The sequence below is a fragment of the Harpia harpyja genome, chromosome 23, assembly GCF_026419915.1.
Source record: "Harpia harpyja isolate bHarHar1 chromosome 23, bHarHar1 primary haplotype, whole genome shotgun sequence".
In the NCBI taxonomy this organism is placed as follows: domain Eukaryota; kingdom Metazoa; phylum Chordata; class Aves; order Accipitriformes; family Accipitridae; genus Harpia; species Harpia harpyja.
Genome location: NC_068962.1, coordinates 3070565 through 3082571, shown reverse-complemented (window position 1 = coordinate 3082571; position 12007 = coordinate 3070565). Strand labels below are relative to the sequence as shown.

The 12007-nt window shown below is 36.4% G+C and overlaps 1 protein-coding gene across 10 annotated transcripts in view; it reads left to right on the top strand.

Annotated features, from left to right (window-relative positions):
* APAF1 (apoptotic peptidase activating factor 1) overlaps window positions 1–12007 on the top strand; it is a 53614-nt gene that overhangs the window by 7906 nt on the left and 33701 nt on the right. For 5 of the 10 annotated variants that reach the window (XR_008233061.1, XM_052774209.1, XM_052774206.1 and 2 more), the window contains 8 exons: window positions 854–966; window positions 1504–1635; window positions 2044–2282; window positions 2839–3006; window positions 3865–3996; window positions 7395–7508; window positions 8101–8279; window positions 10183–10309. Coding sequence is in view for 7 of the 10 variants with exons in the window: in XM_052774209.1 (XP_052630169.1) it covers window positions 854–966; window positions 1504–1635; window positions 2044–2282; window positions 2839–3006; window positions 3865–3996; window positions 7395–7508; window positions 8101–8279; window positions 10183–10309 (1204 nt within the window). In the remaining 3 variants the exon portion in view is untranslated. Of the gene's footprint in view, window positions 1–853; window positions 967–1503; window positions 1636–2043; window positions 2283–2838; window positions 3007–3864; window positions 3997–7377; window positions 7524–8100; window positions 8280–10112; window positions 10310–10917; window positions 11010–12007 lie in introns of those variants that run through there. The other 5 variants (XM_052774210.1, XM_052774211.1, XR_008233062.1 and 2 more) reach the window with 5 other exon arrangements.

Genomic DNA, 12007 nt, shown 5'->3' with positions numbered 1-12007 from the left:
TGTAGCTGAAAATTCCATCCTTTTAATAAAAAAAAAAAAGGCAGTAAATGTAAACAGTTTGTAGAATTTGGTTTCAATAACTTTCTTTCCACCACAAAACACACAGAATGCAAATAACTGGTATTTTTTTCATAAATCTACTTGCTAGCCAATCTTTTTAACTTCTTGCTCCCTTGGAACCAACCTTTCAAAAACAGTTTTCACTAACTTCTTTGTCAGATACAGGCAGGTACAGGGAAGTCTACAAACATTATTATGGTGGGATTGCATGTAGTAACCTACAAACGTCACTAGCCACAGGATTTGAATATGCAGTCGCTATAAAATGTTGTTTATGTAAAAAGAGCCTCATCATCCAAGGCACTTCCTTCACTAGAGGATTAGTCTCATATAGCTTTCTGAAGATACAAGAACAAAACTGAAAACTCTCCAGTCAAAAGGATACTGACGTGGTTTCTCCCACAAAGCTTATCACTAGCCTGTGTCAAGCAGAGTTGTTACCTAGTTGTATACAACTTTTTTGTTCATTTATGATACCACATGACTTGAAAAACAGAGTAAATATTTCTGGATTTCCTGATATCTACTAATGGAAATATTTCTCAAAACTTTATTGTTTACACTTCAATTGTAGCTATAAAGCAATAAATGGTAAAAACTTTTTTTTAGAGACTTGCATTCAACTTTCTTGCACAGTGTTTAGTGCCCTCTTAAGATATTTTACATATTAATATAAAAAATTATGCATTGATACATTGTAAATTCTTAAAATGTTCTTTCATTATTAAAATGCAAAACTGTATTTTAGCACTAATAGTTGATCTGAAATCTGCAATATTTCTTCTTGCACTAGATCTCTTTTGATCCTGGATGACATTTGGGATTCCTGGGTATTAAAAGCATTTGATAATCAATGTCAGGTTCTTATCACCAGCAGGGACAGGAGCGTAACAGATGCTGTAGCTGGTAAGGAGCAGTTTCCTCTCCTGCACCACAGATTGTGTGTGTATATGTATGCAATTTGTTCTTGTGAACTTTCAAAAGAATCTGATACAATCTATGTCTATCAACTTGTGCACAAGTGGCAAAGTTTTAGAATTCTGCTCTGTGAGACTTTATGCTCTTTGTGAAATAAATGTTATATGTTATCCTGAAGGTTATATGTCTACATTAAAGAGTGCAATGATTCTCAACAGGGTAAATTAACCTCTGTCACACCGCTGCTGTTAGACTGATTATCTCTACGCTATTAAGCAGTCACTGCTACGACATGCCCATAATGCATTTGCAACTATTAGATTATAGTCTTAATTTTTTTGTCTCTCTAATGCAAACTTGATTCTGATAAGTAGAATTCATACTTTTCTTAGTACTAAGCATATAAAATACTATGCAAAAAATCATGAGCCAGGTCCTTTGCTCCAGATTTTGCTTGGAAAATACTCTCAATTTCCTTAGGATTTTTTACATTCTTTTAAATTTTTTCCATGTTTCTATGTCTAGGCAATAAATATGAGGTTCATGTGGAAAGTGGACTAGGACATGAGAAAGGACTGGAGATTTTATCCCTGTTTGTGAATATGAAAATATCAGAACTGCCAGAACAAGCTAACTGCCTTGTAAGAGAATGCAAAGGTATACTTGCTGCTCTGTAACATACCGTTTACCACTGAATGTCATTTTTTCTTCTAGGTTTTGACTTACAAATAGAGGAAGGAACATTCTTTAATACTGTATGCCTTAAGTAAAACACAAGTGCTTGTTAAAGGCTTTTTTTTTTTTTTTTTAAACTAAATAGAAGTGTCTCATGTTGATTTTCGAGTAGTTTTCTTCAGTATATCTTCCTCCTGCCCCACTATTCCACTTAAATTTGGTGAGTTTACAGATGTCTACATGGATGACATGTTTTGTTTGTCTGTTCTCCACACCTCAAGAATTTAATCAATGTATTGGGAAAATTACCTGATTTAGTCAACCACTTGACTGAATTATTGGATTGTGTTCCTTGAAAACCTCTAAGATTAAATTAATCTTTTCTTTCAGGTTCTCCTCTTGTGATATCCTTGATAGGTGCACTATTACGAGACTTCCCCAGTCGTTGGGAATACTATCTCAAACAGCTGCAGAATAAACAGTTTAAAAGAATAAGAAAATCATCTTCTTATGATTATGAAGCCCTTGATGAAGCAATGTCCATAAGTGTTGAGCAACTGAATGACAATTATAAAGACTACTATAAAGATCTCTCTGTCCTCCCAAAAGATGTTAAAGTACCTACTAAGGTAATAACAGCAATGCAGAGATCTCATAATTTTTAGTGAGATACAAACAAAACTTTAAAGAATTCATAAAATTTATAATTGTTGCATATAACTTGCACTGTATGTAACTTAACGGTAGTTGCCAGATTGGGTAGGTCAGGTCCATTATTGTGTCATGACTTTTATTGTCAGTAATGAAACTGAAAAATTGTAACTGAATAAATGTATTCATAATGTTTAAGTTTAATGTGCATTCCATATATAACTCTTTAATTATATTGTAACTGAGCTCTCTGAAGGCTCTAAAACTGTTATGTGAAATTTGTCCTGTTTAAGAAAAAGATACCATCACAATAAATCAGCACAAATAGACAAAAGACGGGATAACTTGTATTATCTGTCCTGTAGTCTGGTATGGAAGAATTGGTAACTTACTGAATTTATTACCATTTGTAATATGTCTATATTTGTTAGCATGTGTTTTGTTGTCAGTTAATTGGTAGCCTTTTATGATATTCACACAAGTCATATTACCCCTTAGTTCTGACTCTTTTCTGTCTTAATGCGTTTTTTTTAGGTTCTCTGTATTCTTTGGGATATGGAAACTGAAGAAGTTGAAGATATACTACAGGAATTTGTTAACAAATCGCTATTGTTCTGTGATCGTAATGGGAAATCATTCCATTATTATTTACATGATCTTCAACTTGACTTTCTTACAGAGAAGAATCGCAACCAGCTTCAGGTAGGGTATTGACTAATCTACTTCCTTTTAACTTTGTTCTCCAAAGCTGGGCGTTCTTCAGAAAATGTTCCTTTGTTAAATGGTATCCAGAGTAGCTTCATCGAATAGGCCCACAATGCAGTTAAACTTAATGCTGACTAATTAAAAACATTTATTTTCAACTTGAAACTGTGGAGTGATTTCACGATGGTTCCATTTGGAGCTAAGAAACTGAACTGAGAGAAGACTCTATATCCATTATTTCTCTGTCAAAGACATTTCCAGCAGGAGGTGGAATGTTCCACTGATGGTTCCAAAGGCATCAAGACCCTACCAGAATAGGAAGTTTCTTTTTTAATACAGAGAAGTGCTTTTTACTCCTCTTTTTCAATTTAAGGCAGTACTTGCAGGGAGAGGACCTGTAAGTCAGGCCCAATAAATTTATCAGTTCTGAAGGACAGGGCAGAAAGAGTAGATATAAAGAAAAGACAAGTTTTTAGGCTTGCTTTAGATCCACTTATGTAAGAGTCTTTTTTTATTGGCTACCCACATTTAATGTGCAGAGTGATTTGATAGCTGTTCTCAACTGAAGAAGGAAGGTCAACAGCTTGCTTTTCTGTTTTTTAATATCCAGAGAATGTTCTGGAGAAGTCTTAAGCAATAAATTAGGTTAAATGTACAGTTTTGGAAGGTAAGCTTTTCTTATTTCATTTGTCGATGTATTACGATTGAGAAATAATAATAATATTATTCCTCAATACTATATACTCAATACTATATGCAATGTAATATGAATAATAATTCTAATTCCTCCATGCTGAAAACAATCCATACTTTGGTATGGTATTAACTGAAAGTGTGTTTTGATTCACATTGCAGGAGCTACATAAAAACATAGTAAATCAGTACAAGAAATACTACAAACTTAATACTCCTGTTCCATCTCAAGAGGATTGCATGTACTGGTATAACTTTCTAGCGTATCACATGGCTGGTGCCAACATGCAGAAGGTGAGTTCTGGCAAGTGTCCTCTGTTTCCCTTCTTGACCCACCCTTACCCCTGCCTTTCCCCCCAGGCTTTTTCCCACTCGAACCTCTCTTCTCTCAGGCTTTTGTGCAGATGGGTAAACACTCAACACAGAGTTCTTTAGGGACTCCACTGATAATCACTGTCTGTTATGAAAACTACTTTATTTCTACCCTTTGTGTCATCTTTTCAGCCAGTTCTCGAGAAGTTTTCTTATTTTTTATCGTAATAGCTTGTGTTTTTCTTTTTAAGAAGCTTTGATAAAAAAAATCTTCTCTAAACCTTTTTGAAAACCCAGGCTCGCTTTATTGTATAATACAAAAAAATTTATTTCTTCAGAGAATTTGATTAGATTGTTTACTTTTTTTCTACAGAAGTCTTGTTTGTCTTTTCCTCTTATGTCATACTGGTTTGTGTGTAAAAGTTCATCTCCATATTACCAGATTTCAACAGCCACAAAAAAATCCAGCAACAGTTAGATGGGCACATCTCTTGTTCCCAGGATTGCCTTGGCACATCTAAAAAATTGCTGTCATTTTTGCCACCTACTGTTCTTTAGGTACTGAGCTAATATAAGATGCAAGTTATGCAGGAAGATCAGTATTTCAGTAGTTTCACTTGAATATCTTTAGAAGTCTTGCCTTGAATAGCATTTGGTCCTGGTGGCTAATTGCTTTATTTCACATGTACTCAAACCTTTTCAATTGAACCTCTTTTGAGATGGTTCATCTGATTCATCACATAAAATATACTTTGTGTAGTTATATTTTATAGGAACCTTCATAATTAATGTGAGCTACAAATCTAGTTTTTTTGGATCATACTTATTTCATTATCTCAGTCTCTTTAATTTTAATGTGTTGGAAAAATGTTTTTATTTATTTTGTAGAATTAGCTTCTCAGAGTTCTTTAGCCCGTCTCATTATGACTGTATGCTTCCCAGAGTTTACACTGTTTATATTACTTGTTTCTCAATATTTAGACATGACTTCTATTTGTTGGAAGGCTAATAAAGATGGGAGGTGTTCTTTTTCTTTGTTTAACCACGATAAGCTTTTAATCTTTGCAGTATTTACTGATTTTAAATTGGAAAATATTTTGAGCCTGTGCAGCGTTGTCTCTAAGCAGTTTTTCCGATCCCAGCAAGTATGTTTTTTTTAACAAGAAGGGCTCTAAGTATGTTAGTAACAAGAGGAGGTCTAAAGAAAACATTGGACTGATAATAGTTGGAGATGGTCATCTGGCTAACAGGGATAAAGAAAAAGCAGAAGCATTCAATGCTTTTTTTGCCTCAGTATTTAATAATACTGACAGACCTTGGGCTGCCTGGTCCCCTCAGTCGGAGGACCACGAGCATGGGAACAGTGACTTCCCATTTGTGGACGCTGAAATTGTAAGGGACTGGCTGTATCAGCTGGATGTTCACAAGTCCATGGGGCCTGATGGGATTCATCCCAGAGTACGGAAGGAGCCATCGGATGTTACGGCAGGACCCCTCTTGATCGTCTAGCAAAGTTCTTGGGAGGTCTCTGCTGACTGGAAGCTAGCCAATGTTATTCCAATCCACAAAAAGGGCATGAGGGAAGACCCAGGAAACTACAGAGCTGTTAGTCTAACCTCACTTCCTGGAAAAATTACGGAGATTATACTGCATACTGTTGAAAAGCATTTAAAGAATAATACAATCATCAGGCGCAGTCAACATGGGTTCACAAAGGGAAAGTCCTGTTAAACTGATTTGATATCCTTCTATGATAAAGTCACCTGCCTAGTGGATGAAGGGAAGGCGGTGCATGTAGTTTTTCTGGATTTTAGTAAGGCTTTTGATACTGTCCCTCACAGTGTCCTTCTGGACAAGTTGTCCAACTGTGAGCTGAACAGGTACCTGGTGTGCTGGGTGAAGAACTGGCTGAAGGGCAGGGCTCAAAGGGTTTTAGCGACTGGGGCTGCATCTGGCTGGCGACCAGTCACCAGCGGTGTTCCTCAGGGTTCAATTTTAGGGCCGGTCCTGTTCAATATAGTTATCAATGATCTGGATGCAGGAGTTGAATGCCCCATTAGCAAGTTTGCTGATGATACCAAACTGGAGGTGCTGTTGACTCTCTTGACGGACAAGAGGCCTTGCAGAGGGATCTAAATAGATTGGAGTGTTGGGCAGTGATTAATGGGATGAAATTTAACGAGTCCAAACGCCGGATTCTGCACCTAGGACGGAGTAATGCCGCACACAACTATAAACTGGGGGAGGAGTGGCTGGAGAGCAGCCCTGCAGAAAGGGATCCAGAGGTGCTGGTCGACAGCAGGGTCGGTATGAGCCAGCAGCGTGCCCTAGCAGCCAGGAGGGCAAACCCCATCCTGGGGTGCATCAAACACAGCGTGACCAGCCGGTCAGAAGGTGATTATCCTGCTGAATTCAGTGTTGGTGCAGCCTCACCTCGAGTACTGTGTGCAGTTCTGGGCCCCACAATTTAAAAAGGATCTTGAATGTGTCCAGAGGAGAGCAACAAAACTGGTGGCAGAACTGGAAGGCATGTCCTAGGAGGAGCAGATGAGGACACTGGGTTTGTCCAGTTTGGAGAAAAGGAGGCTGAGGGGTGACCTCATTGCTCTCTGCAGCTTTCTGAGGAGGGGACGTGGAGAGAGAGGTGCTGAGCTCTGTTCCCTGGTATCCAGTAATGGGACACATGTGAATGGTGCAAAGCTGCGCCAGGGGAGGTTTAAACTGAACGTTAGGAAGCATTTCTTTACTGAGAGGGCATTCAAACACTGGAACAGGCTTCCTAGAGAGGTGGTCGATGCCCCAAGTCTGTCAGTGTTTAAAAGGCATTTGGACAATGCCCTTAATTTCCTTTAGCTTTTGGTCAGCCCTGAATTGGTCAGGGAGTTGAACTAGATGATCATTGTAGGTCCCTTCTAACTGAAATTATTCTATAATTTCTGATTACCTTTTAAGTAGCTTTCTCATTTTTAATTTAAATGCAATTACAACAGATCGTTTTGCTCTCGTTCAAATTCAGCATCTGTTAGGAAGAACAACAGATCACTATTAGCAGAGTGATCTTTGCTAGACTGGACTAGAAGAAGCTTTTTCAGAATTGTATCTTAAACCAGGTCTTGTGTGCTACAGAAGTCAAGATTTGCTTTATACCCCCATCCCTTCTCTGACTAGCTGTATCAAAAAGCAGTCCTTTGCATTAAAATAACAAGCTTAGCCTTCTATACCCAGAATTTTAAAACAGGAAATTGCCTAAGTTTTTAACTAGACACAATTATACGGAGGCATATTAAATACCTAATGTATTTCCTTTGCTTTTCTTTTTCCCCTTAAGTAGATTCTGTTGTGAAAGTTATGCTCTGAACTTAGATTTGTATTTCTTGTAGGAACTCCGTGATCTTATGTTTTCTTTAGACTGGATTAAAGCTAAAACAGAATTGGTAGGGCCTGCTCATCTGATTCATGAATACGTAGAATATAGTTCAATCCTGGATCAAAAGGTATGGTACTAAAAGGTAAATGATCAGTCCGTTTGAAATATATTTTTCTATTTTATAACTGCATTTTCTTGGATGTATGTGTATATGGGAGATACATAGAAAGCTTAAAAACCTGAAACATAAAAACAGTACTAAGTTAAACTTTATCTTGGAAAAGAGAAAAGTGAAGAAAACTTACTTTTCAGTTTAAGTTGTAACTTCAGTATGTGCCCAAGTAACTGACCATGGAACTCAATAACTAGGGTTAACAACAGTACCTAATGGTTGGTAGATATGGTACTCTGCTTTTGAGGAGGTGTAGAATTTTGTTGGCCATTTGGAATAGTCTTTCTGATATTTCACATTGACTGCTTATTGAGTAAATCACTGTTGCCAATATCCTTTATTTGAAAAATAAGGATAATATGCTTTCCCGAATAGGATAATGAAATATTTCAGTCTATCGTATGTACTTGCTAATAGAACTAAACAGAAAAATAGAACTAAGTGCTTTTGTAAGAATATTAGCTGTATAGAAAATTTAAAAAGCAAAGGGCACTTAGGAAATAAATCCACTTTCTATGTTACCAAATATTATCTGCTCTGTACATAGGATAGCACAGTGCGTGAGAACTTCCAGGAATTTCTGTCTTTAAACGGGCACCTTCTTGGACGGCAACCGTTTCCTGACATTATACAGCTGGGTCTTTGCCAACCAGAGACATCAGAGGTGTATCAACAAGCCAAGCTATATGCACAAAGAGAAACAGGAACATTTTATTTGGAATGGATGTAAGTAGCTGCAGTCCATCTGCTGATATGTTGATCCCTTGATCCAAAGAAATAATTTAATGTACAACTAAATACAATGTATGGCTAATATAAGGACCTTTTTAAGATCTGCTGTGTTTTTTTCTGGGGAAAGAAAGTGAAATAATTTTCATGAACTTGTGGGAGGAGGAAAACTCTGGATATATAAGGCCACAGATAAGTAATAATTACATAGAAATGGAGGAATATATTTACTTCTGAACTCAATGATTGTTCCTTTTAAATAACTGTACAAAGGTGAAAATAAGGTACTCTGAAACTTCTCTAAATACTTTTTTTTTTTTTTTTTTTAAAGTTAGAGTCATAGCGCAGGCATTGGGTATGTTACAGTATGGTTTTAGGTTTCCTAGTAAAATGTACACTTTAAAAAGGAGAGCATTTGTGTTAACTTGCAAACTTTTTGAAAACAGCGAGATGGAAAATACTGAAAGGCTTTGTAATCTCTACGCAATCTTGAAATTTCTCCTATTTAAATAATTCTTTGCTGTTTTCATATTTTTGGAAGTTGTTTAAGGAAAAAGTATACATATCTAAACATTTTCCCACCACAGTCCAGTAGTCATCTGACCATGTAACTGTTAGATTCTTCTGCTTGATGTTTCTGTTCTGGTATCTGCAGTACTTGGTAGTTACAAAACAGAATGACTCTATGTCAGGTGATTATGGTAATAACCAGGCAGGTTGATCCAGGCATGCTTGAATTCAGGTCTTTTCTTTGAATATTTGGTTATTTCATTTTGCGTAGCTAACAGAATTCTAACAAAAATGCTTGGAAGTTGAAACAATGCAGAAGAGTTAATCTCCAGGTAGTTCAGGGCTTTCGCCTTGGATGTGGGAGGCTTATGCTGAAGAACGTGACTGAAATCAATAGAACACAGACAGGTGTTTTTGCTGTCCTAGGGCAAGGTTCTAAAAATGGTTTGTAGGATATGTAAGTGAATACACTGCTCTCTTGACCAGCAATTTTAGCTTTATTAAAATCCGCTAAAAAAAAAAAAGTCAGCTTAGGTGAGTCAGTATTTTGCAGTGAAAAATTGCTTTCATTCTACAGCGCAGCTACTTTGAGATATTTTACCCATTATTTAAATGCTAAGTCTGATGATTGAAACTGGTGATGATAAAAACTTGAAATACATTGATTCATTTTGACTCTAGAAAAAAAATTAATCTTGTAATAATCTATTCATCAGTGAAAATCATCTTAGTACAGTGACAGCTTTCTGTATTAAGATCTGGCTAAACAGGATGATTTTGATTGCTACTAATTCTAAGTTTTTGTTAAAGTAAGGCAAGAGTCATCTAAGGTGTGTTAGATTCTGTACATAATCTCTGATTTGAAATGCAGTGATAGACATAGATGTTATTTAAATATCTAGTGATAAGAGTTGAGTCATTGCTGTGAAAATTAAGTAAATTTACTAAGATCTAAACAAATTTTCAAATGTTTTTGAATAAGCTTGAAAAGGAGCTGCAGGAGAACAAATTCTCAGGAATAAATTTATATTTGGAAATAGCACATACCAGATCATAAAAATGTCATTAGGAAGGCTGTGTCTTGCACTGTAACAGCTTTGCCCATAAAGTAGCATGTGAATTTCTTGTGCATGTATTATCTTTCTTGATCTCTAAGCTGTAACTATTGGAGGGCAATAAAAACTCTGAGTGAATGTTGGAATTTGTGTTTCCCTTATTACTTCAGCATGAAGGCTGAGAGGTAAGGTATAGTGGGTTGGTTGGTTTGTTTGTTATGAAGCTTGCTGCTCAAGATGTGTGAAAAAGTGTTATTTTTTTTAGAGAGGATTTTGAATAATAAAAAGGCACTAGGAAATCCTACTCATCTAAAATCAACTGTCTTACCCTGTAGAAATAAAAAATCCTTGAAAAACCTCTACCGTCTGGTTGTTCGTCCGCATAGAGATGCAGTTTACCATGCCTGCTTTTCTAAGGATAGACAAAGAATAGCATCATGTGGAGCTGATAAAACACTTCAGGTAAGATACCTATACATGAGTGAAAAGAGATGCTGTGTACCATTTTGATAACATTTGTTAACAGTCCTCTGGCTTTTTTTTCCGCTGTTATGTGGAGATGTTAGGGGTTTAGAACATATTGCAGGCAAATGATTGAAAAGGATGTATTATTACATAAACATCAATTTGCGTGTTTAGAATAGTAAGCGTCATCTTCTAGTTTGAAAGCTAAACGGTATGATTTCAGGGTTTATACCCTCACCCCTGTAATACGTGAATGTGAGACACCTTTTAATGATACGGAAGAGCTCACAGCTTAAGTAATGCGCCCCAGTGTATTTAATACTTGCTTACAAAAATGTTATTTCCAGTCAGAGTAGACCTTCTACAGAACTGAGAAACACTAAGACATTTTAGTTACAGCTTTACTATTTCTATGGGATGGTAATGGACATTATGCTACTTTGGTGCTTAATTAGTAAATTGTCTTATGCAAAAGAAATAAATCTGGGGAGAAAAATGAACCCCTGAAGCTGAGGACAGTATTAGATTGGAAACAGGCCCAAAGTGCTTAGGAAGTGGATTAGGGGAGAGAGGGAGGAAAGTGACTAATACAAATTTGCCAGCAGTCTGCCTGCAGGGGAGCCAGCCAGTTCTCAAGAAAACTAGCAATCAGCCAGCCAGTAACCTGGTAAAGTATCCATATTCCAGACAGCCAAAGGTAAGGGAAAAGAACAACTTTTCTGCAAGCCTTTGGTATTGTTTTGGATGCTTGATAAGTTGAGTACTAAAGTAATAATATTAGTGGTGCTTAGTTGCTGTTCATTTGGCTACTTAATGTGTTGTTACTGTGTTTTTATTTATTTATTTTATTTGCTGGCTTCTACAATATTATGATCATGGCATCCACTTGAGGAGATGCCTGGTGGATGTACTCATTTTATGCTGTGCTGAAGTTGCTGTGCTGGGCTTCTGTACTTAATGGCCTCATTACTGAGACTGCAGATTGCTTATATTTCTCTTCATTTTTTACTCAAAAAAGTAAAATCTGTGGATTGGGATTGCATTTAAACTAAACTTTTGTTGAAGACGTAATAGAAAAATTAGTAATAATCCTTTTTTCATTGTTAACTTTGAAATTACTCGTGTTTTTTCTAATAGTGGCCTAAGCTTTTCGGTTTTCAAGGCTACTTCTGCTGTTTCTGTAAAATAAAAAAAGAATGATTGCTAAATTGAGAACAAGTATTCTGCAGAATTTACTGTAAATGTAGATTTCCTGTTACTTCAGTACTTATGTTCTTATTTGGACAAATACCAACCATTTCATTGTCATTGATGTTGCCATTCAATGAAAAAGTAAAGGAAAAAACGGGGATTTCACAACTGTAGTATCCTGAACACTGCTGTAAAGAACACCGTGTGATTTGTTTGAATAATTAAGAATATGTAACCTAAGGAGGAAAGGGAGACCTGATTATTTCCTCCCCCCTCACTGCCCCCATTGTAAAGTTAAATCCCAGAATTTTTGGAAATTAATTAATGTGACCCTTTTCCCCAACTGTCTTTTTATTGCTTATGACTAGCTCAAGACTGAGACTTGTGTCATCCTGTATGACTTTTCACTACTTCCATTTTCTTGTTTGTTCCCCAAATCATCAATTGCTGCTGAAATACTTACTTTCCACAGAAGGATATCTCATATACATATATATATATATA